At 33.6% G+C, this 27336-nt stretch overlaps 4 protein-coding genes across 6 annotated transcripts; 2 read left to right on the plus strand and 2 right to left on the minus strand.

Moving 5' to 3' along the window:
- The first annotated feature begins 1228 nt into the window (after positions 1–1228).
- On the plus strand, positions 1229–5234 carry LOC114289599 (lysM domain-containing GPI-anchored protein 1). Its single transcript, XM_028233343.2, has 5 exons — positions 1229–2565; positions 3316–3433; positions 3541–3702; positions 3796–3827; positions 4715–5234. The coding sequence occupies exons 1-5, from the start codon at positions 1899–1901 to the stop codon at positions 5008–5010; spliced, it is 1275 nt and encodes a 424-aa protein (XP_028089144.1). The 5' UTR covers positions 1229–1898; the 3' UTR covers positions 5011–5234.
- Positions 5235–6754: 1520 nt separating this feature from the next.
- On the minus strand, positions 6755–8104 carry LOC114281678 (aspartic proteinase nepenthesin-1). The gene has a single exon (XM_028224231.2). The coding sequence runs from the start codon at positions 8102–8104 to the stop codon at positions 6755–6757; it is 1350 nt and encodes a 449-aa protein (XP_028080032.2).
- Positions 8105–13338: 5234 nt separating this feature from the next.
- LOC114263649 (basal transcription factor complex subunit-like protein) lies at positions 13339–22709 on the plus strand. 3 transcript variants are annotated; one of them, XM_028204227.2, is made up of 12 exons: positions 13339–13577; positions 13739–13836; positions 13931–14177; positions 14780–14826; positions 15611–15648; positions 15727–15772; positions 18196–18249; positions 18359–18427; positions 18684–18760; positions 20840–20935; positions 22074–22164; positions 22298–22709. In XM_028204227.2, the coding sequence occupies exons 1-11, from the start codon at positions 13547–13549 to the stop codon at positions 22144–22146; spliced, it is 876 nt and encodes a 291-aa protein (XP_028060028.2). In that variant the 5' UTR covers positions 13339–13546; the 3' UTR covers positions 22147–22164; positions 22298–22709. The 3 variants fall into 3 exon arrangements, with proteins under 3 accessions (XP_028060028.2, XP_028060029.2, XP_028060030.2); XM_028204228.2 differs by having other exon boundaries at positions 22425–22709; XM_028204229.2 differs by lacking the exons at positions 15611–15648; positions 15727–15772 and having other exon boundaries at positions 13375–13577.
- A 508-nt stretch (positions 22710–23217) lies between these two features.
- LOC114263650 (uncharacterized) lies at positions 23218–26786 on the minus strand. Its single transcript, XM_028204231.2, has 6 exons — positions 26355–26786; positions 25219–25336; positions 24881–25092; positions 24763–24790; positions 24335–24443; positions 23218–23522 (listed from the first exon to the last, which is right to left on the minus strand). The coding sequence occupies exons 1-6, from the start codon at positions 26613–26615 to the stop codon at positions 23441–23443; spliced, it is 810 nt and encodes a 269-aa protein (XP_028060032.2). The 5' UTR covers positions 26616–26786; the 3' UTR covers positions 23218–23440.
- Positions 26787–27336: the final 550 nt, after the last annotated feature.

A 27336-nucleotide genomic window follows, 5' to 3' on the forward strand; every position in this document is an offset into this window, starting at 1 on the left:
TCATCGCTGTAAAAAATCAAGTTGATCGGATAATAAAAATCACGTGTTCAGAACAATTTTGAACGAACTATTTATTTTTTCACCGTCTATTTTTTTTTTTTAATACAAACTGATCTAAACACATAGTTGTCATTATTCAATCGACTTAATTTTTTATAAAAATGATATACTAAATAAATTTTAAATGTAAACAGTTTGAATTATTGAAACGAAGGTTAAAAGTAGGTCCACAAGACTCAATAACACCTCTCCAGTCTAATGGAAGATTGTAGAGAAGCATAGGCCCTGTTTGATTTAGTTTTTGAAAATTAATTTTGAAAGATAATTTTTAAAAAGAGTTTGCAAAATTTGAATCTTGTTTGCTTATATATTTTGAAAATAATTTTAAAATGATTTGCATTTTTTTTAATTGAATAAATTGTGTAAGAGAAAATTAGTTGGTTAACGTGTAGAATTTAAGAGAATGAAGAGAAGAGAGGAAAAAAATAATAATAATTGATATGTAACAAAAAAAAGAAAAAAAATTAATTTTTTTTAAACTAAACATATTTTTAGATTTTTTAATTTAAAAATTAATTTAAATAGCAAACCGAGCGCTGTCATAGTTTTTTTTTTAAGCCTTCGTTTGAGTGGTGGTTGATTTTTTAGTTTTTTAACTATATTAATTTAGGGTTAAAAAGTCTCGTTTAAGATAAGTTATTTTGTTTTTTTTAATTTTTATGAAAGAAAAAAATAAAAAAATTACAGATTAAATGTGACATCTTATTCTATTTAACTGAAATAGTTAATTTTATCTTGTATAGTTAAAGAAAAATATTCAAGACCCTCTTTCCTCCACCCTTTTGACCCCTTCTCTTTCATGATTGATTAATTTTTTTATTTTTTATTTTTTTTTTTCAATTATCACCCGCTACGTGAGGGTGGTGGGGGTTGATGATTGAGAGGTGTCAATCACAGCCCATAGTTAAATTAGGCCATGCAATCAGGCCAAACGCAGCCTTACTTAACTCCCAAATCCAGCTGAAAAAGGAAATCATTTGAAATATTTGTGTGGGTGTGGGTTACACCAAAATATGCTCAGCATCGATGTTGCAAGTTTTAAATTACCAAACTACCCCGGATTCTTCGACAAACAGATCAACAATCTGATGAAGCGTGTTTTGGTTCAAACGTCGTCGTTTAAATTAGTTTTTCCACTACATAAGTCTGAAACTGAAGAGGATAAATTAGTCAAAAAAGCAAAAGTGTGTGTCCGAGACCGAGAAATCTGACTATTGTCTGATGACACACTCACACTCTCTCACACACACACACACACACACACACACACACACACGGACACAGCTCAGCTCCTCTCTCTCTCTCTGCTCTGCACTGTCTCCTTCCCAATGGCTCCATTCCCTCTCTGTTCTCACTTTCTTTTTCCCCTGTTAGCCCAACCATCCTCCTCCTCTCTCTAAATCCCACACTCTTCCTCTCTCTCTCTCTCTCTCTCTCTCTCTGCTATGCTATGCACTGTCTCCTTTCCCAATAGCTCCATTCTCTTTCTGATCTCTCTTCTCCCCTGTTAGCTCAACCCAACCATCCTCTCTTTCTCTCTCTAAAAATGCCATCTTCCTCTCTCTAAAACCCACACTCTTCCTTTCTCTGTCTCTCTAAAAGGCCCATCTTTCTTTTAACACATTCTCTCTCCCTCTTCTGTGTGGAAGGAGCATCTAGATTACCAACATTAAACCATTGAAACCCAGTTCAATTCCAGAAATTAAAAATAAAAACAAAAACAAAAACCCATTTGATTTTTCTGTATCACCCACTCCACTTGACACTCTCTCAAACTCTCTAAAAAAACCATCTTTCTCTCTCTAAAATTCTCTCTCTCTCTCTGATACACTTCCTAGATGCCGAATCAAAGACCCATCACACTCCCCTTCTTCACCACCCTATTATTGTTCATCTCTCTTCTATCCAATGTACTCTCAAAATCAACAATCGAACCCTGTTCCAACTCCGACACCTGCAACGCCCTCCTCGGCTACACCCTCTACACCGACCTCAAAGTCTCCGAAGTCTCCTCTCTCTTCCAAATCGACCCCATTTCACTCCTCACCGCCAACTCCATCGACATCTCATACCCAGACGTCGAAAACCACATCCTCCCCTCCGACCTCTTCCTCAAAATCCCCATTTTCTGTTCCTGCGTCGACGGTATCCGAAAATCGGTCTTCACCCATTACAAGACTCGCCCTTCCGACACTCTCTCTACAATCGCCGACTCAATTTACGGCGGCCTCGTGTCGGCGGACCAGATTAAGGAAGCCAATTCGATTTCGGACCCTTCCGCGCTCGATGTTGGTCAATCTCTTCTTGTTCCTTTGCCTTGTACTTGTTTCAATGGGACTGATAATTCTTTGCCTGCAATTTACATGTCTTATGTTGTGCAACCTGTGGATACTTTGGCTGGGATTGCGGGGTTGTATTCGACTACGGTTACTGATCTTATGACTGTCAATGCTTTGGGGAGTAGTGCTATTAAGCCTGGTGATATTCTTGCTATACCATTGTCTGGTAATTTACTACTCCTGAAAATTTATTTGCTTTTAGTAGCAGAATTGTTTATAGAAGCCTTGCTTTGTGAAATTGGTGTTTGAAAGCAGAATTTGTTAAAAGCCATTGTTTTCAATTGCTTTTGTTGAAGGACTAATTTCACGTGTATGTATTCCCTAAATTATTCCCATTTTTTGTGTTTCATATAATTTGTTTGTTCTGTTAGTCTTTAGAGTTTCTGATTTCATCTCATGCGGTCCAATTGGAGTTGGTTGATGGATAAAAATGTCATTTTAGATTTTGAACAACTTTAGTGAGGGCAGCGAAATTGGGAAGAAGATAGATGCTTGGTTGTAAGGTCTAAGTTGTTTAATATAGTGTGTGTAAGAGGATGAGTTTTTAGTTCTATGATATTAGTTGTTCAAATTATAAATTTTGCCCATTAGGTTAGGCTTTCAAGGTTATAGATTGGGGCAGGCGTGTCTAATTGAATTATCTGAATTGAAATAAAAAAATTCTTGGAACTAAATAGATGAAAGTGATAGTTTAGGGGATAAAAGTGAAATTAACCCCTTTAGGAATTTCGTGTAATTTTATTTGCTTTCCTATGGTTCAAGAAAACACCCACTAGACATAATATTTGTTTTGTAGAAATTAACATTCAAATAGTAGTGTTTCTTAATTTTGGATTGTTTTGTTTTGTTGATTCATGGTATTGGTATGTTTATTGGTGAGTAATAGTGTTTCTTCTGTATTTTCCTTGCATTACAGCTTGTGCATCCAATTTTCCAAGATATTCCTGGGATTTTGGTCTGATTGTGCCAAATGAAAGTTATGCTATTACTGCGAGTCACTGTGTGCAATGCAGTTGTGCAACAGGAAGTCGCAAGTAATTAACTGTCTTCGAGTTATATTCTCTGAGATACATTTGGTTCTATGTTTATTTATTTATTTATTTTTATTTTATGATAATCGACTATTGTGGTGGTTGTACAGTTTATACTGCATGCCAGCTTCATTGGCAGTATCTTGTTCAAGCATGCAATGCAGAAACAGTAATCTCATGATTGGGAATGTTACATGGCAACAAAGTGCTGCTGGCTGCAATGTTACTTCTTGTAGTTATGGTGGCTACGTCAATGGAACCATTATCACTACGTAAGCATGCTGTTCATCTCTTCAAATTCTCTCAGAATATAATTTATGGAGTTCTAATGATTGAATTCCATTTTTTCTTTGCTTGCTTTGCAGGTTGTCAACATCTCTTCAACCTCGATGCCCTGGTCAGAATCTTGATGAAATCTTATTTATCTGTTAGGCATTTGAAAGCACATGTAAAAGTGGAAGAATTCACATTTGAAGTGCTTAGATTTTCACTGCAAATTGAAGTAGTCTATTTGCTTAAAGTTAAAGCATAGAAACTCTCAAGTTTTTCATTAAAAATTCGATATTTGACCTCCCATAGCAGTAGACTAATACACCAGTATTTGTAATACAATCAAGTGAAAAATATAACAAAGGTCAAATCTAATCAAATCAGTATGTAATCTAAAATTTTCATCTAATTTGTAAAGATCCTTTATTCAAATTAAATCCCCTTCAATCATTCTATTCAATCAATTCTTTAAATTTCCTAATATGATTATAAACTCTAAAAAAAAACCATCGAAAATGACAGAAATCCATGTGCTAGAAAGTTGGCCATGATGTCATTGTTCTTCGACAGTAAAAATTATTCAGCTATGACTTCTTTCAGCAGTAATGCGAAATACTAAATTGTCCTGTTTGCAAATCTCTTATTCCAGCCTTCTAGAACTTGATTGCATACACATCCCTGAAAACTTAACTATATGAATAGCTACTGCCGCAAGAAATAGCCATAAATAATATGGTGACTTCTTCAAGCAGCAATGCAAAATACTAACATTGTCCTGTTTGCAAATCTCTAGCTCCAATCTTCTAGAACTTGATTGCATACACATCCCTGAAAACTTAGTGCCACAAGAAATAGCCATAAACAATATGGGGTAGTGATGGGGCTGTTTTGATTGTTATGGGGTTTAAATATAACTATAAATCATTTCAATTTTTCATGAACAGGTTCATAATGCATTTATTTATTTATTGAGCATTAACTTGATATTGTATTGGATTACTAAAATGGATGCAGGTCCACAGCAATTTCCTCCACTTATAGCCCCACCTTCTTCAGTAAGCAAGGGTTTGATCTTTTCTCCAGCACCTGCACCTTCCGAGTCAGGTGGTACACCAACAACCACTCCAAAGTCTTCCACTGTGCCTTCATCTGGCTCAGTTGTGGGACTTCCTCCCACAAATGCTCCCAATGGAGGTCTCTCTAGTGCTGCTAGCTCCTCGGTGCATCCATTATCCATTTTTCCCGTTGCAATTGTTTTAGGTTTGTTTTTTGATTTTCATTGTAGTTTTGCTCCTTTACTGCATGCTTAGCTTGTGGGTTTTTGTTTATTTATGTTATTGGACTGATTTATGGATGCAGCCTGCTGGTTTTTTTTTTTTTTAAATAATCTTTTCTTTTTTCTTTTTCTTTTTCTTCAATTGGTCTAGCATTTTGTTTCATTCTGTTGCCTTACCTTGTATGGTGAACCAAGGCAGTTTGCCCTTTCTGTAATTTATTGTGATTATTATTTGAGCTTTTGAAACATTTGGCTAAAGTGACTGACTGCATTAATTTTCAACACTCTAGGACCGGCAAGTATTGAACCTATATAATCTTTCATCCCATGTCATCTTTTGTTCTGTATCTTGTGAATTGTCCCTTTTAAAGGTCCTCTTGGTCACTTAGAAATCACCTAGCATATTAATTCTTTTCTTGTTTCAATTTTAGCAAAATGGATGCGTTGTCTGACTTCTTGTATGATAGTCTTAAGTTATTGGGAAGGTATCATGAACCCTTAAATCTGTATATTTTGGAACTTGCATTTTCTTTATGAGTTTCTTTTGAATAATAGTTTGTTTGGTTTTTTTTTTTTTTTTGGTGTGTGTGTGTCATTTGGTTTAAAGCTAGAAGTTTCAGTGGACTCAAGCTTGAGCTTGAGCCCACTATAGACAAAATATTCTTTACTTGCATGAGCTCAAAGTGACAAAATAGTTGTGCACCTAGTTGGTTTGCACGCCAGCATATAGGCCATGTCTTGTTTTGCCGGACTCTTTAAATGCCATTTTTGGGTTTTCCTTGTAAAATATACTTTTCCTGGAGATGACTTTATTCTAGTTATTTAGACCCACTGCCAATTTCACTTGGTCTCATATTCTTCTCTTTTTTTTTCTTTCACCAAACAGAAACTTTATGGGTTTTAACTTTTTTGCCTGCTCTCTCTCTTATAAGAGCTGTGGTCTTGTGCATCTTGTTTGCCACTGAAATTTTCACACTTTCTGAGAATGCATCATTGGAATATGTTAAGCTTGACATATAATAAGAACATGTGAACTATGACTCCCAGATCATTTGGTGTTGAATATCTTGACATACATTGTTGGGTCTATTTCTTGACAGTTAGTAATTGGTGATCTACCTTGGTATTAAAGCTCAGGTTAGGGTAGTTCTTGGGTTGAAGTGTTTCCATTTGAATTATTTCTTCTCTCGTTTGCTTTATTTTTTTTTTCTTTTTCTTCTTTCCATGTATGAATATTTGAATCTTTACGTGCAAAATGGTATTGCAGTCAGAAAGACTGTTGAATAGCTTGATATCTCAAACATTTTTCAAACCTAGATGATGCTAGGTTCAAGTTAAGTTTCCTTTTTCTTTGGATCCCTTTCTTTCTAATTCTAGATTGGAGAGCCTTTTTATTATAATACCACACTGAAAAAGTTGAAGGGAACAACTTTTTGAGTTGGGGAATCTAATGGTGGACCTATGTAAGCCTAGGTTTTGCAGGAAGGATTTTTACTTGTGGGGTAATGGATTGTGCTTTGAATGTCGTCACTGAAAAACTTGAGGGCTCCAAGTGAGTGGGTTCTGCTTCAAGAACTAGTTTTTGTGACCTAGACATTTGTAATTGTTACTTACAGTTCCTAAGTAAATGCAAATTGTTTGGTAGATCCTATAACTTGGTGCAATCCAGGCCACACTTCAATATCAGTATTAGTCTTTTATTTTCAAAACATTGAAGGAGACAAGTCTCTTTCTCTCTCCTTCATAGATCACATACTAGTATAACATCCAACAACTTATTACAACTGGTCACATTGAGTGGGAACAAAGGACAATCTCTCCTTCTCAAGATCATAAAGAACCCACAAATTCTGCTGCTGATAATTCCCAAATATTGATATCCCAGTCTCACTTGATGCTGCCATTGCCAAGCACAACACTCCAGTACTTGGATCCGGGAACATATAATTCTCCACTGGTAGGTCCAAATCCAATCCCCCTTCAAAATGAAGCTTCAACCTTGGAATTGCGATCTCTGACACATTTGTAGTCGGTAAGTCAAAGCACAGGTCGAGCCCAATTGAGTCTGAGTTCTGGGAAACTCTAAGCTTCATTTGTGCCTTGAACTCTTTCTTTAGTGAGTGAAAAGCATCATCGGGTAGGTATGTTAGTGTGGTTCCTGAGTCGATGACCATGCCCCCACTCCCGTCTTCTTTCGGCCTAAGTGCTTGTTTTGATATTGGTACTAGGGTTTCGCCAACTGTGATCCCCTCTAAAGACACATAATAAAAAGTGGGTAGTAAAGGGTTTTGTATTAACGGGGTACTATGAGTTTCACCATGAGTACTAAAGTTCAAATATGCTAGTGATCCAAACAAAACATTACTCGTTTTGTTGTCGCCCATGGAGGTTAGACAATATGAGAATTTATGTAAACCTATTTGTGTCACAAGTGACAATGGCCCGCGCCCAAGCCCCACTAGACCAGCACCTTGTTCGAACCCTATTCCCTGGTTGTTGACTCCACACCCAAACCCTATGTTAGGTATCGGCACAGGTTTATCTCCCGAGTCAACAAAAGTCAAAGTGTCCGTTGCCATGAACCCTTGTGTGGCAGACTCATCCCCATAGGTGTACATGTACGAACAACCATTGTCACACTTGAACACATTCATGTCCGCGCATAAATCGCTTGTACATGACAAATTAGAGAACGTTGACGACTTCGCCGGATCAAAAACTGGCGTAGGTTGGTCGAAACACTTCCTGCATGGCTTGCATTGTGTCCATATCAAGTCACTGCCAGTGTCCATGACGGCTGAGTAGGGCACCGGTGGAGTTCCAATCGACATTTTCATGAGGAACTCGCCGTTGCCTACGTGGAGCGGGGCTTGAATACCAGGCGGAGAAGTTGCCATTGCATTGAACCTCTCTAGCCGGAGTTTTCCGCGGTGGATTGATCGCTGGACGAGTTGTAGTTTCGTGAAGTTATGGCCATGATCGATGTGGGTTAGGCCGATTCGAAACCCGGTTTGGATTGGGGAAAGATTGAGGGATTGGTGTGAAGTTGTGGAAGATGTAGGTATGGTGAGAAGTGATGTTAGAATAAGAAGAAATAGGAGAGAAGGTGAGGAGTGAAGTGAAGCCATGAGTCTAGAGTAGTGATATATTATGCATATATTTGTGGAATGTAATTAGAGATGTATATAAGCTAAATGTTTTGTAGCTCAAAGGTTTCATTCTCTTTGGTTATCCTGTAATAATGCCTCATTGGCAGCTTCTCAAAGGTTTCATTCTCTCCACCTCCCAAATCTCTCAACCGTTTCTCTCTCCTCCACTCCAAAAATAAAAATAAAAATAAAAATAAAAATAAAAATAAAAATAATAATCTTAATTGCTTTGGTTGTAAATTTCATAACACACACGAGATCTTTTTAATTGTACACCTTAGTGCCTTCTAGTGTATTAGATAAATACACGCAACTCACTTGGCTGAGTATGTTTGAATTTCGCTATAACTAACCAAATTTTTATTTCTATATTTTTATTTTTTCACTATATTTTTATTTTTATTTCGCTATAACTAGTGTATTATATTTTTATTTCTATATTCATTTTTTAAAATGGTCAATTACAATTGCATATACACCATGTATGCTCAACTTCTAATATACATTATGTGTGTTTAATTTATCTTTCTCTAGAGTATCATTCTATATCGTCTCCTCACCTCTCTCTCTCTCTCTCTCTCTCTCTCTCTCTCTTAAATTTAACCCACTCTTTAATCTCTCAGTCTCTCTCTATCTCTCTTCTAATCCCCCATAATGGTTTCTATTATAGCCTAGGCTTTCTAGTTATCTCAGTAACTGTTAACCAAAATTGAAGCTGCAACCAAGGATAATGAAAAACAAACTAACATCGTGAATGGGGGCTTCAATTCAATGCAAAGGTAGTGTGCTGAGAGTTTTTAGCCCATGCAAGGGACGTGAACAATTTTAATAATAATTCATAAAAAAAAAATTAAAAAAAGTTACTCCATTTGGTTTAAAAAATTTTAAAACAGTTTTTTGAATTTTCAATCCGTATTATCTTAATTTTTTAATTATTTTTTTAACATTTTTAGATTTATTTAATTTAGATATACTTAAAAAGTAAAATATTTTTTATTTTTTAAAAATAAATAAATAAATACAAAAAAAAATGAAAAATGCACTAATTTTTTGTATTCAATGAATTTTTAAAGATTTTTTTTTCTTTTACAAATTTTTACTTTTTGAGTGTAATTAGATCAAGTGGATCTTTAAAAAGTTAATTAAAATATTTTACAAAGTTCACTAGAAACAAAAAAATACAGATTAAAAATTCAATTTTTTTAATTTTTTATTTTAAAAAACTCCAAATCAAACAGAGTTGCCAAAATTCTTACACCTTACAAGGGTTTGACCATCCGCACCAAAAAAATGTTCATAAAATTGCATAACTATATATATATATATATAAAAGAATTATGGCATTACACTCCTTGTGAGATGCTTGAAAAACAAAGATAGATTCAAAGTGACGGTTGAAAAATGAAACTATATTCAAACTACAATTTTGTGCATCCCAATGATTGGTTAATATGAAGAGAAAAAAAAAATGAGAATATATTAGCTAATCAGTGAGATTTTAAAAAATAAAATAATATATACACTTGGAATTGGGGAAAAAAAAAATAACAAAGACAATCTCTCAAAATTTCTGCCCCTCTCTCTCTCTCAATTTGTCCGAAACCCTAGCCACTGCCTACTCTCTTCCTTGTATTTTTTTTCTTGATGTGGTGAGTTTAATGATATTTTAAAAAATAAACGGTGATAATACGATTTCAAAAGAATTTAGATAGTGTTATTGAAATTTACCTTTTATTTTTTTACATGTGTTTGTTTAAGATGAATTTTTTATAAGAAAATTGTAAAAAAGAAATAAAATAATAATTGACAATTTTTGCGAGAATTATATATATATATATATATATATATATATTTGGAAGAAAGTGAAAGCAACATATTATACAAAAAATTTCATTTTCTTGTATTTTTTGTGACTTTTATGTTTAACAAATATGGAGAAAAATTATTTTTTTTTTAAAAAAAATTCTTAAAACTTCACCATTTTTCAAGTTAATCACACATTTTTTCTTTAATTATTGTTATGTATCACTATGTCTTCTCAATTTTAAATTTTTATAGGCTCCTTGAGTTTGGCAACATAGCAAATAAGCAATTTATTCCTTACAAGGTGTGACATCACCTCTCTATTTTTTTTATATATCTTTTCATAAAAAAATTAAAATATTACTAAATAAGTTTAAAATTGCATCACTTTCTTCATTCTTCTAGAAAAAGTATTTCTATTTTTTTTTTAAATTTATAATTAAGGGTTCTAAGTATAGAATTATTAAAAATAGAAAAAGATAAAGTGGTCTTTATACTAAATGGGGATATTTACAAAATGAGTAATGTTAGAAATGCCAGCTTGTTTGGTTTGAGTTTTCTGAATTCACTTTTCAAAAAATTGAAACTTTTTGTTTTCCGTATTTTTTTATTTTCACTGAATTTTTTTAATTTTGATATACACCTAACATAAATACACTTTAAAAGTATAATATTTGTGAAAAAATCTGTAAAAAAATTCACTAAATACCAAAATATAAAAAAAGAAGAAAAATTCAGGGTGTGTTTGGTTTGATTTTGGGAGATAAATTTTCAAAAAAATATTTGGAGAGAGTTTAGAAATATTTTTTGTTTGTTTGGTTATATATCTAGAAATAGTTTTAGAGTATGAGAGTTTATGGTGATTTGATATTTTGTTGTAGTTGAGTAAATGTGTGTGAGAGAAAATATGATTAAAAATGAGAGAGAAGAGAGAAAAAGTGATTGATTGATGTATGGAAGAGAAAATGAAAAATTAGTCTAGGGTCCCTCTCCCACTTTTCGTAATGGAAGAGATCCACAAAATTTTTTTTTGATGTCTAAGGTCCCTAAACATATATTAGAGAAATTTGACTGGGTTTGATCCTCTTCCTCAAAACCTCATTGCCCCATTTCAATCATCAGTTTTGCCGCAATCCCACTATAATCCTCCATATTCGGCGCCAACGTGGTCCAGTGTGCAGCACACTGCTCCCTCATCAGCTGCTTCTTCTTCTCTGACTCCAAATCCTCTGGTGCAATCTCTTTTACAATCGTTACAACTAACACCTTCGATTTCTTCACCTTCTCTGACACCTTTTGTACCGAAAAGCTATTGTAATGCTCCAAAACTTCATCAAACTCTTTCAACAAACCTTTTTGCCCCTTGGACGCAATCGTCAGCTCGTAATTCAACAAATTATCCGGATCAATCACCGATCCCTTTTTTCCAATGGCTTGCCGTTACGAAATAAAGGTGAACGTTGTCTGCATAGGTTCCAATGAAGAAGGAAAATGGTCAAACAATCATGATTCCTCTCTTCCAAAGTCAAGAAAAACATTGCTGGAAATGTATTTCAACGAGTAGTACAGCTGTGATTGTTGATTACATTTATTCTCACTGCTAAATTTAGATACTAGCTTAAAAAATATTAGTTTGACAATCTAAATACTTTGAATTTATGTGTGTGTATATATATATTAATGATGGTGTCATTTAATATTTCTCTTTCTTCTTCTTATTTTTCTTGGTACTTAAGGAGAGAGAAACAATATATATATATATATATAGAGAGAGAGAGAGAGGGGTGGTGGTGAAGCAAAGGAAAGTTGAAGGTTAGAGTGGTGAGCGATGTGGATATATCCCCAGAGAAATTCTCTGGGTTTGAAGTAAAATTTCTTTGGGTCGATCCAGAGAAATTTCAAAATTTATCTGGAGAGGTAATGTTGTGAAAATGCAGAGAAATTTCTGTGGAGAGTGAGAAGTATATAGAAGGCAGAGAAATTTGAAATTTCTCCGGAGAGTGCATGAAAGGCCAGGGAGGCCAAAGAAATTTGAAATTTCTTTGGAAAGATAATTTTGTGGGAAGGCTAGTAAAATCAGAAAAATTTTCAAATTTTCTCTGGATCAACTTGAGGGACCTTAGACATTATGAAAATATTAGATGTCATTTATGCTATAAAATCTTAATACGAGGGACCTTAAAAAAAAAAAACCCAAGAGAAAAAGTGATTTTGAAATTTTTTTTTCAAAATCAATAAACCAAACAAAATTTTAAAAAAATTTCTCCAAAATTACTCTCTTAAAAGCAAACCAAACAAGGCTTCATTTTTTTTTTTTTTGTATTTATTGATTTTTTATAAATATTTTACTTTTTAAATACATCTAAGTAAGGTGTATTTAAAAAAATAAAAAAATTACTTAAAATTTAAAAAATATTCACTAAAAATATAAAAATATAAAAAATAAAATACTCAATTTTCAAAAAAATTAAATCCGAATACAATAAGACATTTAGTAGAAATCAACACATGTGAACTCCACACTCATTTGAGATATTCGATCAAATATTTAGTAGAAATGTTGAGACTTATAATATTTTTCATACTTAATAACTGTGTAGAGTGAGGGTTAGGTTTAGAAAATTAATTTTTTAAATAATTTTTTGACATTTTATAAGATGATGCCTAGATAAATAGAGAGAATAAAGTGAATTTTGATAAAAGTTTGGGATAGTTACGTGTAGCTCATAATAGGTGACTATATTATCTAGTAGGTCATATTATAATTAATGACGATTTTCATCAAATATTATTAAAAAAACGTTACTAATTATTAATTTTTAACAATAATTTGAAAAATTTGTCATAAAAAATGTCAGTAATTATAAGTTTTAGCGACAATTTAAAAAAATTATTAAAAAGAAATCACTAATTTTTAACTTTCATAAATTTGAAAAATTCGTCATAAAAAAATCACTAATTACAAGTTTTAGTGACAATTTATAAAAATCATTACAAAATAAAATCACTAATTACCAAATTTTACCAATATATGTAAAAAAAATCATAAAAAATTATTTTTGATAACGATTTATTAAAACTCATTTTCAATAAAATTTGATAAAAGTTAAATCCAGAACCTATTTAAAAAAGTTTTTGGGCTTGTTTGGTTTGTATTTGAGAAACATGTTTTGAGATAAAAAGTACGAAAATTTGTTTGGTTTGATTTTTTTTCAAAAGATGTTTTGAGAGAGAGTTTTGGAAGAAGTGATTGATTTGATGTGTATGAGAGAGATTTGTTTGGAAAACTTGTAAACCAAACAAGTTTTGGAAAAAAATTTTAAAAAAATTTGTTTGGTTTGACTACTTTTGAAAACTTATTTGTAGAGAATTTTTCTCAAAATTTTTTGAGAAACACAAACCAAACAAGGCTTTATCTTTTCAAAGGAGCTTAATTAATTAATTAATTTTTTTTTTTTTAATCCTAACCAAACTCAGCCTAAGGCTTGGTGCGAGTTCAGATCCTCTGCAGTGGTTGCGTGGAGTGCACTACCCAATCGAGGTCGAAGTTGGAGAGCGAACGGCGAACAAAGACGACGGGCGGGAACGGTTCGTTGAGAAACCAGAACTCAATCAATTATGACACCAGTTACACAGAAGCTCTACACAGGTCTCTCTCTCTCTCTCTCTCTCTCTCTCTCTCTCTCTATATATATATATATATATGTATATATTCATTATTCATATTTTTGTTATATGTATGTATGTATGTATGTATGTATGTATAATGCAATTGATTGTTCATGTTGGTCTGTCTCTGTAATTGCACAGATGATGTTAGTCTTCTCATGGTCTTACTCGACACAAACCCTTTCTTCTGGTCCACCTCCAAATCCACCTCTCTCTCTTTCTCCAATTTTCTCTCTCATGTAAAATCTCTAAAACCCTCTCTCTCTCTCTCTCTGTAAAACTAACTAACCCCCAATTTCCCCCCAATTCATCAATCTTCATTGTTCTCTACAGGTCCTCGCATTCTTAAACTCTGTTCTCCTGTTGAACCAATTCAACCATGTAGTGGTGATTGCCACTGGCTTCAACACCTGCGATTACGTCTATGATTCATCGTCCTCGCCGACCAATCAGAGGGCCGAGACTTTGTTGAGGAAATTTGAGGAATTTGTGGTTAAAGACGAGCAATTAAGCAAGGAAGACTCGGTCCATGGGATTGGGAATTCACTGCTATCTGGGTCTTTGTCAATGGCCCTTTGTTGTATCCTTAGAGTAACTCCAATGGTGAAAGCCAAAATGGCTAAAAAAAGAGAGAGGCTATTTTCTTACCTATGCCACTCCTATGGTGAGCAGCTCCAATGATTCAATAGTTAAATGAATGGTGTCAAAATGATGTAGTTTAGCGATGTTGATCCGATGTGTAAATGCTATTTCTTCTATTTTTCTGTCAAAATGCCAAACATAAATGCTATATGTGGGTCCATCATGAGATGTAGAAACAAAAGGGCTTGTTGAATTTTAGCAATAGCTAAACCTTGTGCTAAATTTGGCACAATGTTTAGCAATGCTAAAATATAGCACAAGTTTAGGTAGTCATTGGAGAGCTCAAAACTGAGGTTCTTGCTATTTTTTCAGCAACAGCAAGCCTTTTAGCAGGGATGCACCATGTTATTTTGGCACAACTGACTCCTATATCCATTTTTGACCATTGGATCTATTTCTCAAAAAGTATCTAGTGATCATGACTGTGACTCCTATATAATGGATTTGGCCCAAGGACTTGGCACACCATTGGTGAACTTTGTTTTGCTTGTTTTTATACATATTGTATAAATTATTGTTTGATTTAATTCAATGGAATAGATATACAGCGGGTGTTTCGTTCTGGGTCACTTCATCCACAACCTCGAGTGAGTGCTTTTATTTATATGCATAGTTAAACAAATATGCTGACTGAAGTTATGTATATTGATTGATCCATCAATGTCTAATTATGTTCTTTCTGGGAAATTAGGATCCAGTGAGTGTTATACTTTTATGCATAGTTGAACAAGTAACTTGACCGACGGAACTTGTTTTCATTGATCCATCATTGCCTAGTTATGTTCTTGACTTCTTGTTGGGGGATTAGGATACTTTTCAATGTGCTTTCATGTGGATTATGTGGTGATATCGTGGCATTGTGTATATAAAGCATTTTGGCTTTTGCACTCTAATAATGCCATTATCTATAAATTACTTTGTTGATTGAGTTCTCTTTGTATGGCCTTGGACTGTCAAAATTTTCCCCATCTATCATGATATGTACAGAAAAATTCACACATATTTTAATGCGACATATTATAAAAAATGCTTCATATGTGGTGCACCCACTTAATTGTATTTGTATTATGAAGCTACAATTTTCAAATTTAGTGTTAAGGTTTGAAAGTTTTGATAGGGAACTTTTTCACATATGATTTTGTCATTAGAAAGCATCTTTAGGTTGGAAGAGAAAATTTAGCTCTTGTTAAAATAACTGGAGTGGGCTCTACCAACAACAACCCGAAGGGATGATGTTAGTAAAATCCTGTCTCTTTGAATGTGTTATTTGTGTATATATTTTAAGATTCTATTCATTAGTTGTTGTCATTACCTATTCTCTGTTGCTTTGGTAGCGTGTACTCTCTAACGAGATTACTAATATGGTGGCAGATATTGTGTTTGCATGGATCCCCTGATGGACCTGGACAGTATGTTTTTATGATTTTCTTCAATATCTACAATATTTTCTCGATGATATATACTTAGACAGGTTTTCTTATTCACAGATATGTTGCAGTCATGAACGCAATATTCTCTGCTCAGCGTTTAATGGTATTGTGTACTATACAATTGAGATTTTTTTTTTTTTAATAAATAAACTTGAGATATTTTCTTCTCATTGTTTTACTTTTATCAACTTGTTTTAAGTGGAGTGGAGAACTCAAGTGTTTTTTGTGTTTTGTTTTTAATTAATATTTGTGTTAGTGCTAGTACTTAACCTTTGATTAAACCATGTAGTGCGAAATTAGGGGTTTTATCTTTCCCTAGTTTTATTGTCAAAAGCTCTTTTAGGTGAACTAGACAACCGAAAATTGTCTCTATGGTTTTCTTTTTGTTGTTCTGTTGCTGCAGCTGTGGTTCCCACAATTAATTTTGCTGGGCTAACAGATTATACTTCTATTTGTCATTAATATGTGAAGACGAGAATTTATCCACAAAAAAAAATGTGAAGACAAGATTGGGATTGCATTTTAATGCTATATAAGTTCATGGATATAATAGTATTATAAGCTATACATTATTGTTATTAATCTTTTAACATGAAACTTGAAGACTGATAACAGTAATGTATAGATCTATTGCACTAATAATTTTAACATGAACTGTGAAGATAGATCCAATGTAACGTATATCCAATATTGTTTCTCAGTTGGAAAGAAATATCCTTTTAATGAGGCATGCATTTACGCTTTATGTTAAAGGGGTCTTTGTACTTCTTAACTCAATTCACCAAAATTTGCTTTTTGTCAAAGGAATATGGGTTAGGAACTGGATAAAATTTGAAATAGCATCCACAATCCAAGTTTTAAAATATTTATTTTGGTAGAAGATTTATTAATCACAAGGAGAGAGGGTTACAAATCATGAAGCACGGATACTTCAAATAGGGTGACGTATCCGTATCGGATACCAATACTCCTTGGATATTCGCGGATATGTATCGGATACTTATTAAAAGTATTGGATGCTTCTTAATTATTTTTTCATTAATTTTGGAGTATCGGATACTTAATTTTGAAGTATCGGATACTTCAAGTCATGTTTACTTGTTTTATGAAATTAGAATTGTAACATTTCTTACATAGTAATATAATATAATATAATTGCAAGTACAAATATAAGAATATTTTTCTAATACTTTGTTAAGTTCTTCGATAAGAAGAGTATAGTAAGTTAAATAATAGAATTTATCAAACTGATGTATCCTAATTATTTCATGCATGTCCCCTATAACTACATAGAAAGTAAGAACTAACAAGAGAATATAACAATGGTAAAATTAATTATCAATAAATAAATAAGCAAGTAAACTTGAATACAATATTTTTCACTAGTGTCAAAGGAAAAAGCAAAGGGACAATTTGTGAATTGTTCTATTATTATAATATAAATATGTTAAACTTGATATTGAAATGAAATATTTGCAGGACCTATTAAAAATTTAAGAAGTAAACAAGCTACTAGCTTAAATTAATACAAAATTCTTTAAAGTTAATATTTTGCATTATAAAATTACATTGTGATTTCTCAACGTTCTTTAGCTTATGTATAACTCACTATTAATAATTTTAAAAAATATATTTTTCACAAATGTATCCTAGCTGTACCGGTATCCCATTTTTTAAGTTTTGTCGTATTGCCGTATCCGTATCGTGTCGTATCCGTATCTCGTATCCATATCTATGCTTCCTAGTGTCAAGAGTTTGAGGTCAAAATGTTAGCTAAATGAATGCATTAAATTTTGAGAATGCCCCCAAACATGCCAAATGAATGAAGCAAATCCTGAGAATACCCCCAAACATACCACCATCTTTAGTGACTCATTAGTTTCCGCTGTCACCGATGTTGCCACTGCTATATTTCTAGACTTTTGGTGACCATTATTTTCCGTCACCTCCACCATCCACCACCGCAGCAGCAGCCCACATTCGCCACTGCCCCCATCACCTCCATCAGTGCTAGCTCCTTATTGTGATTGCATTACTGCTATCCTTTTCAGCATGATTTTCACGATCACTCATTGTGCTACTACTAATTTCATTACCACTTCGATTAACCATTATAATTCCAACTTCTGGATCTAATGGACTGAGATAAATTGAGAGGAAGTGTTGAGCTTCATTTCGTCATGTATTTTCTTTCAGTCTTGCTTTGCTTCTGCATCCACAGAACTGGATTTTTTCTTTCGGTAAAAGATCTTTTAGAGATTTATTGTGAATTCTATATTCTTTACATGTTTGTATAAGGATTTCCCCCCCCCCCCCCCCCCCTTCTGTATTTCTGGTGATTGGTTAGGATTGGTCATTTTAACTTTTGATCAACCAGACTCAAGGTGAGAAATTTATCATGCATGAAGGCCTTTAGATATGCCTTTATCAAAATAAATAAATAAATGTATGTTATTTGTGAGTTACTAATAAGATTCATTTGGTTATCCCAACAAGTAAATATTATCAATTTGCTTCCAACTGCAGGTACCAATAGATTCTTGTGTGTTAGGGGTACAGCATTCTGCTTTCCTTCAGCAGGTAGCATATATTTATCATTTTATGTACATTCCTGCTGCCAAATGTTACAATATTGACACGAGCTCTTTGTTCATTTACTGAATGATACTTATTCATGTTTGTGCAACAGGCTTCTTACATAACTGGGGGTGTGTATCTCAAGCCCCAACAACTAGATGGGCTTTTTCAGTATCTCTCGGTGGGTTTTTGACTTAATTGGCAGTATGGATGCAATTCAGTCTTGTGATTTTATCATGTTATATCATATTTTATTTTGTCAAATTAGTAGCTTCCTTTCCTCCAGTTTAAGATTTACAACTGTAATAGTAGGTAAGTGTGGTAAATGGTTATCTTTCAGTTCATCTTTTACTGAGGAAACAGTTCTTGATTCTGTATGATATTCTGCCTTTATTTTTCATTCTCTGATACCAATGTGAGATTGTTGTTACACGCAGACAGTATTTGGGACTGATTTGCATTCTCGCAGATTTTTACAACTACCTAAGCCTGTAGGAGTGGATTTCCGTGCCTCGTAAGTTATCATTGGCAATTTGTTTGTTTGTAGTTTATGTCGATTTTCAACATGAATGCACTTCTTTTGTCTTTATTGCTTCATTTTAGCAGCCAAGTTTACTCTTAGAAATTGTTTCTTTTCTTTATTTATTGTCCGCACTCGCTATTCAATCTTAAATGCTAGCTAGGGTACACATATATGTACACACAACTATTGTCACTACTTTTTCTTCAGCCTCTCTCCCTCTCTAAGGATGACCCACATATCACCATTTTGTATCACCCTTTTGGGGCCTATTCCCAGCAATTGCCATCATTATGGTCAACCCACATTCCCTTTCACAACCACCATCTAATTTAACCACAACTGTAGCCTAATTTCACAACTTGCATCTTAGCTTACCAATCCATCATCCACATCATCCTAATTTCAGCAACACACCATCCAACCACGAGTTTAAAAATGTCCCCAGAACCAATGCATAAATGTTATACATCCGTTGTCTAGTTGTCTTTCCCCCAAACATCAAAGGAGGCTGGTGAAATTTGCCTCTATATGATTGCTTAACATTTAGGGTGGAGCACATCAGCAGCTTGCGCTCCTATGCCAAAAGGCCTCTTTTGTAGGGCAGCCTTTTACTTAACTAAAGTGAATGAGGCAGCCTAAATTGATTAACGTTGACTGGTGTGAAATACACTCTTCCATTCCTCTCAGTGTACCTTGGTGTATTGGTATCCATAGGATATGATGAGAGTAAGGATATCGGTTGTGTGTCCAACATTAGTACCCAAATAGAACACTATGATCCTCAATATTTGGAGGAGGAAAAGTTTGTATGTGATTCTAAATAAAAATTTGTGTCCTCTCACATGGATGGGGAATAGAAATCTCATTTCCCCCAAGTCCCATGTAATCTTAATTATATTCGTGAATAACATCATTTTATGTCAGAAAATATATAGTATACGATATATTTAAATGTGTTAACATGTTCATGTATCTGTACCCAACTTTTGGATACATATCCCAATATCACAAGATTAATGGTTTAGGGAGGTCCAATGCCTAAACACACACCTGCGTCAAATACTCATACCCAATTCCATGTATGATGTAACATAGATGTTGACTTTAGGATTTTTGGTTGAGAAAATAAGACCAATTTTTTGGAATTGAAGAATGTTAAAGTGGTTGTGCTTTGAGATTTTTCGAAAAAAGGATTAAAAAAAAAAAAATTGGTTGTACTGAGGCTATTTTTGTTAAGAAATAAAAAGGAATGGCCCGTTGGAATTTCTGCCTGAAAACGAAAACCAAAGTTTTTAGAGTTGGAATAACAGGGTAATAAGGGCCAGATCAGGGTTTTTAGGATCAAATGAAGATTTTGAGGATAAAATAGGGTCTGAGGGGCTGATTGTGCCTATTAATTATAAAAGAATAGATTTTTTTTTTTCCCTTTTTGATAATTAAAAAGAAGTAAAAAGAGAACGTAAACCAAAAATACAATGCATGGCTCTTGCAGGGCATTTACTCTCTCTTTTTCTTCTCAAATTTCATTTAAGGTTTGATTTACCTGCCTAAGATTGGGTTCACTGGAATTGCCAGGTCCACTTTCCATTCAAGAAGGCACTTTTGATGTCACTGATCTTTCTATGAAATGTTAGTTGTGCTGGTGTTTGGTATCTGAACTTATCTGTTTTCCCTAATGCTGTTTTCTCTGGTCATTTTCCATTTTAGTTAGATTAGGTGATTATTTCATGCCACTGAACATCAGTTATAATTAAGCAACAATTTTGATTTTGCTGTTCTCTCTCTCTCTCTCTCTCTCTCTCTCTCTCTCTCTCTCTCTCTCCTTTTTGTGTGTGTGCGTGTGCGTGTGCATGTGCGTGTTTTCTCTTCCCTGCATGCAGTATCTATTTCTGTTTTTACATAATTGCCACCTTGTGAAAGGATAATCCTTATCTCCCTTCAATAAGGTTCTTGTTTGTTTTTGTTTTTGTTTTATGCCCTTATTCATGCACTCATTTGCAATAGTTGTTCCTCATGTTCTATTTCTATTAGTTATTGCTACAAGTCTTACTGAAATTCTGAAACTTGCAGGTGCTTTTGTCACAAAAACACAATTGACATGGGCTACATATGCTCTGTTTGTTTGTCTATATTTTGTAAGCATCACAAGAAATGTTCAACCTGTGGGTGAGTACCTATACTTTTACATATTTAATTATTAAGACAGTGCTTTGTTGTGAATGAGTTTTGGTCCATTATTTTCCTTTATGTTCTGCAGTAATTTCAAATCTGTAGTTGAGGTAGCCTCCTACTGTCCTTGTTTAATTCTATATGTTTGTTGTACGCTTGTACTGTTGCCAAAATTTATTACCTGTAGTGGTTGAAAAGCTGAAAAATGTCCTCCAGTATTCGTTCATTACCTTCATTGTGATTCTACATGGTTTCAAAATTTCGCTGTTTATTTTTTTCCTTCTCTTTATTGAGTACCTGGAAAATTTGGCTGCTTATTTGTCATGTAGTCTTGTTATTGTTTTAACTCCCAATTTTTTAATTCCTTTGTTCTCTTTGATGAAAAATTTGGCTGCTTATTTTTAGCCTCCCATTTTTTATTTTTTTTTTCAAAATGTTGAGAAAGGAAGTGTGTGGATCCACTTTTACTTCCAAAGGGAAGAAAAAAAATTAAAAATTGAAAAGGAACCCGCGATTTGAAATTTTTTGGATTCCATTCTTTGTGGAATGAAGAGTTTGTTGCTGTGGTGATATTTAAAATTAAAGGCACCTGGTTGGGAATCATTGCAGGGGCTGTATGCATTCTTGAGTTTTTGCTTATCCATGGACTATTGCTATTGTCTGGGATGGTAGGGGGTTTCTTCATGGGATATTGTGGTTGTGTGGACTTGATCTTTAAAACCAAGGTTTTGCTCTAACATTACATACAGCTCAAGTTTTTCACCAGCCTTAAGAACCTGCACATTTTGACATCTATGGCTTTCCAACTATCTCCTACACAAAAAAAAAAAAAAAAAAAAAAAAAAAAAAAAAAAAAAGAGAGAGCAATTGGTGATTTTTTATTTTTTTTATTTATTTTAATGAGCACACTTGGTAACAGAAAACAACTATGGGCGATGATGTGTTTGAGCTTTAGCCAAAAAGTTACTCATCTAGTTATTTTATGGAAGTCAATTAACTACTGCAGCTTTCTTAATGTTGCAAAAAAGATTCTGAAAATACTTTGTATTCGTCAAAGACAAACCTTTGCCCTAAATGCTTATTCCTGTGTGATATACCTCTTCTAATTCTTGGCCTTGACAACATTGGAATGCAGGTCAGTTTTTGGTCAGACTCAAACAAATGCTCCTTCAACGTCAAATCAGAAGAGAAAGACTGCAGATACATAGTTTTACCCTCCTAAGAGTGTAAGTAGTTCATTTGCTGTGGTTGAATATATAAAAACGTTGCGTAGACACTTTATTTGAATTTTCCAATATTTATTTGGCAAGTTGGTTGGAAAAATGTATACTTTCAAACCCAAATTGGGTATTGTGGCAGATATTGTGCCAAGATGAACAGAGAGGATCGTGGTAATTATTTTTGCTGATTTAGAAAATCCAAGCCAGCTTGGATGTGGTTCCAGCCTCAACTGTCTGAATGTGATTGGTTGATTGTCGCATCTCAGGAGTTCTTTTTGCCCCACGTCATTCAATGATCGTCATCAGTGGGTGCTTGAAGATACGAGATGACACCATAATCATACTTCGTTGGAGGGCATTTTATACTTCAGTTTTTTCCAATCAATAGGAGGGTTTTTTTTTAAAGGTGAAAGAATTTATTAGATGCTACCCTCACTTGTTAGACTAGAGTTGGATTTAGCATTTTAACATTTGACAATTCCAATTTTTGTATGTTAGAGATTCTATGGATTTTTGGTTTATTTTAGTTCATATGAACATATTTGATGATATAGGCCGCATTATGAATTTTTTTTACAAATTACATCTATTTTAGCAATATTTTTTTTTTTAAATGTCTCGGGTGTGGGTCTGTCAGATTGTGATGCAAATTGATGGTAAAAGAGTAAAAATTTTCATATATGATGATGTAATTTATTTTGATTGTATCATTTCAAATCAAAACATCAACTATTTTGACTTAACATCTTAAAAATGCCAGTCTGTAAATCATTTTTCAACAGAGAACACAGAATAACACACGAGAGGCAATGTGTTTGCTTCGTAGAGATCGAAAGAGACTCAAGCAGATGAGACTATCAGATGACATTAAATGAAAATGGCTCTTTTTCTGGGTTCAAAACAAAACACCAATAGAGTAGAGTACGTGTGACTGACTTTGGTCAAGCTGTTCAAATCTTGATCGGTTTTATATAGAGGACTCACCTAGTTTATCAATTCCAATTTCCAACACCAGCAATATCATCTCTTCCATAAAACCTATCATCGAGCATGGGGATATAAAATAATGCAATTATAAATTTTGAAAGTAGGGTCAACAACAAACAATCCAAACAAATTCTGCAAATTGTGCAGATACAATGCCAACATATTTTACAATTATTTACAATTCTATGCAGACTAGACGTAAAGTTTCACGGGTCCATCACGTAGAGACATCGAGAAGTCACAAGCATTTACAGGGTTTAGCACATTCATATTGTCGAGAACAAGGAAACCATCTTCAGAGAGCCTTCATAACAACTTTGCTGGTCGTATGAACTCCCACCGTAGCAAGTTTCAGTATGGCACGGGTGTTGTACAACCTGCAAAAGCACAGATAATTTCTTGTTACACAAAACTGCTAATTTCTCTCCGTATCATGGCTAGATAATGTGCCATGTGGCTAACCAGTGTAAGCATGTAAACAAGTTGCAGTTCTGGAAATAGGCATACTGTGGACATCATCAGTTCATATTTCAATTCCCAGACCAGATTTCAAAACAATAAGACAATTGAACACCACAAATTTCATTGATTTCACAAGTTTACTTAAACACTAAAATTTGGTAGCGGCTCAAATTGATCAAAAATTGAAACCTTAAGGGGAAAAAAGAAAGTAACGGTGTTGTTTTGCTTCAACCCTCATGCAAATGGAGCTTTTCATTTTCACCATTAGTACTTCCAGTACTATTTAGCCTTTGCTACAATGTTCCCTTCTATTTTTTTTTATCTTACAACAATGTTCCCTTCTATTGTGAACTTTGATATTTTAAAATCCTTTACATAATATTACAACGTTCCCTTATATTACTATTTTCTGAAAGGCGTGCACAAGCTAAGGCCCTAATGCAGCCTATGTGGTTCAATAATTTCTTTCTTTATCATCCTACAAAGCACTCTGTCCAGAGACAGTTTAATCCAGTTAGTCAGAACAACACATTATGTTTGGTCAAGTATTGATGTACATTTTAAACTTCCAGACCAAAAATTAAATATATCTTTGTAATCAAAGATACTTGAAGTAAATTATTTCTGGAAAATGATGTTTATATCCATGGGGTCTGTATTGGACTCCATTTGGTCTTGAGGGCAAGCAGGAAAATGAAGAAAGAGAATATGTTAGATAATTACTCACCCTGCTAGAGCAAGTCCCCAGGTGGCCAAGGTACAAAACATAGTCCCAGCATGCCAAATATGTAACATCTTCTCAAACTTGTTCATGCCGCCCAATGCTTTGGTCAGAGCTGCAAGTTCAGATTCATGTTAAGAAATCACCACCAGCATCAAATAACACAGCTATGAATGCGAGAGCAAGTTCTTTTCTTTCAACAATTTCAAAATGTCCCAATAAAACTTCTCGACAAATTTTTGTTTTGTCCCAAAAATTAAAAAAAAAAATAATGGTTCCATTTCAAACCAAGATACAAATAAGAAATCACTTAGCGAGGATATTAACAATTGAACTTTTGAAAATTTTATATCTACCAATAAGATAGCTGGGAAAAAGTCACAAAAATCATAAAATCCAAATGATCAAAATAATTAATTTAAAGGGCAGCTTACTTTTCTGCAACTCCTCAGGTGACATACTCTGCAACTCCAGGGAACAAAAACAATGTTAGATGCATGCTATTTTATTTCACAAATGAAACAAGAGCAAAATATTGTGGTTGTTATATACCAGAGTTTTTGGGTTTGAGAGAATGCATCTAGCCATAAAGTTGGCAACCCCATCAACAACATGTTCCTCGCTAAGAACTAAATAACTTTCATTGTCAATTCCACTCTGTTCTTCAACATCACTAGGAACCATTTCATCAGTGACCCAAACCCACCAACTTGGTTCTCCAAGGGAAACATTAATTAGTATTTCAGCTGACTGTAAATCCGCTCCTAAGAAAAAAACCAAACCAAGTAACCAGCAATCAACAAATTGACCAAACACAAAAAAGATTTCAAAAATGGCATTAACACAATAATTAGATTGTCAGTAGAAGGGGAAGAAAAAAACAAAAGAACCTGAGGACTCCTTGAAAGGAAATTTGGGGTCAGTTCCACCGACATATTCATGATGGAGGGATTTAATCTGAGTCAAGAACTTTTCAGAATCCACAGTGTCCACGAGACGATCATATAGCTGCAGGTGAAAAACAAACAAGTAACCAAATTTCGCCCACTTTCTAGATAAAAATCACAACACATCAAAATCATAATTCCATGGATCATTTGATTGAAAAATCTCTGTAAACAAATTGTGCTAGGAGTAGTGAGAAAGAGAAAATACACTATACATTTCATGGAATTTCAAAACTATTCACCAAAAAAACAAAACTTGGACCCAAAATAGTAGAGGGGTATAATGAACTTGGCTACATATTACAAGTATTAAACATGCAAACAAACATTGTTGCTCTCTATATTTTCCTACTGTTGCGATTGTAATAGTCTTCTATCCTAGCATCAATTCCAATATCAGATCCAAACAAATCAAACTAAGCCTTGTGTCCCAGACCCCCCAATAAGGTGAGATCAATTATATGAATCTTTTTCACCATTCCACTCTATCAAGGCTATATGGTCGGTTAAATTAAATACATTCAAAACCTTTTTACTACCACAACACATGTCAATTTAGATCTTCCTGTCCCCTAACATTTCTATTTACGATAATCAAAACCTACACAGGTTTTTGTTGTACACAACTAACTGTCTCTTGACTTGCTATTCATACATACCATTTCACGAATTATTCAATAACTTGAAACTGCAAGAAATTAAAGTTCATATGAATATGCATCATTATCAACTCTTTCCTTCCAAAACTTTTATTAGTTGTTTAGACATTAGAATTGGGGTGCCTATAAAAGTCCATTTTTTACCATCCCTAACCACTCCACTAAGCAAAATTAAAACGCAGAAGACAACTCAATCATATAACAATGTTAATGATTTTCATATGCAAAAATCCAATTTCTAAACATTTCGCTAAATCCAAATTATTAAACAAAAATCTTTACTTTTTGTGGGACTTTGATCAATAAAAAGTCAACCGATTGATTATCGAGTTTATATATATCGAATTAAACAATAGATACAGAAACACATAAATTCGAAGGTTCAACTATTGGAACAAAATTACAGGTGAATTCGCTTACATCGGGAGGGCAATCTTCTAATAAACAAGGAGATTCGGAGAGATTTTGAAGGAGACTGAGGTTCTGTTTGAGCAAGTCCCTCAGGCGGCTATTCTCGGATCTTAGAGACTCCAATTCTTCCTCCGACGATGGAGGAGCAGCCGCCGCGCCCGCGTGCTTGTCGTGATGGTGGTGGGAACGTTCCACGGCGGTCCAAGCAACATCCGCCACCTCCAACACCGTCTTCGCCACCTCGATCGGGTGGTGAACCACCATCTTCATCTGTCTAAAATGTGCGTGAGATATATCTCTCTCTGTATATAAATGGATTGTGGATTTTGGAGCTAATTTGGGTGTTTTTGCAGGTCCAATTGTGGAATGGATCGAATTGGTTCGGGTTAGAGAGAGACTTAGAACCGAACAAATCCGATTATAGTCAACTTGGTTCGGGTAAATCCTAACATTATATTGCAATATAAAAAGTTTTAAAATTTTCATTTACTTTTTTAATTAATATTATTTTTTAGCAATTATTTAAACAAAAAAAATTATAAATTAATTAATATTACTTTTTAGCAATTATTTAAACAAAACAAATTATAAATTAATTAATATTATTTTTTAGCAATTATTTAAACAACAAAAATTATAAATAAAATTATTATAAAAGATGATTTGTCTAGTGGTGTTCAAAAGAATGGTAAATTGATTTTAGCCTAATTTTTATTAGTTTTTATTTCGAAATGATAGAACCGTATGTAAAAATATAAATATAAATATAAATGTTATTAGAAATATTTGAAACCTTGCTTGTATTGTAAATTTGATAAATTCCAACTAACTTAACTAAATTACTTTTTATTAATTTAGTTACTATTATAAAATGTATATTTCATATTTTTGTTACATAAAAGTTATTGATTTTTATAGTTCAGTTATAGTATAGTTACATAGGTTTAACGATTTACAATTAAATTTTTTTTTGGAATTGTATAGACTGGTT

This window comes from Camellia sinensis, chromosome 6 (genome assembly GCF_055761805.1).
Source record: "Camellia sinensis isolate YWXY chromosome 6, ASM5576180v1, whole genome shotgun sequence".
In the NCBI taxonomy this organism is placed as follows: Eukaryota; Viridiplantae; Streptophyta; class Magnoliopsida; order Ericales; family Theaceae; genus Camellia; species Camellia sinensis.

Excerpts from the sequence above, each read along its gene's own strand:
- LOC114289599 (XM_028233343.2), top strand. The coding sequence starts at position 1,899 with ATGCCGAATCAAAGACCCATCACACTCCCCTTCTTCACCACCCTATTA. Across the intron at positions 3,434-3,540 it reads TGTGCAACAGGAAGTCGCAA|TTTATACTGCATGCCAGCTT; the intron begins GTAATTAACTGT and ends GTGGTTGTACAG. Across the intron at positions 3,703-3,795 it reads AATGGAACCATTATCACTAC|GTTGTCAACATCTCTTCAAC; the intron begins GTAAGCATGCTG and ends CTTGCTTTGCAG.
- LOC114281678 (XM_028224231.2), bottom strand. The coding sequence starts at position 8,104 with ATGGCTTCACTTCACTCCTCACCTTCTCTCCTATTTCTTCTTATTCTA.
- LOC114263649 (XM_028204227.2), top strand. The coding sequence starts at position 13,547 with ATGACACCAGTTACACAGAAGCTCTACACAG. Across the intron at positions 13,578-13,738 it reads TACACAGAAGCTCTACACAG|ATGATGTTAGTCTTCTCATG; the intron begins GTCTCTCTCTCT and ends GTAATTGCACAG. Across the intron at positions 14,827-15,610 it reads CACTTCATCCACAACCTCGA|ATATTGTGTTTGCATGGATC; the intron begins GTGAGTGCTTTT and ends ATATGGTGGCAG.
- LOC114263650 (XM_028204231.2), bottom strand. The coding sequence starts at position 26,615 with ATGAAGATGGTGGTTCACCACCCGATCGAGGTGGCGAAGACGGTGTTG. Across the intron at positions 24,444-24,762 it reads ACCTGAGGAGTTGCAGAAAA|CTCTGACCAAAGCATTGGGC; the intron begins GTAAGCTGCCCT and ends CTGAACTTGCAG. Across the intron at positions 23,523-24,334 it reads TGGGGACTTGCTCTAGCAGG|GTTGTACAACACCCGTGCCA; the intron begins GTGAGTAATTAT and ends GTGCTTTTGCAG.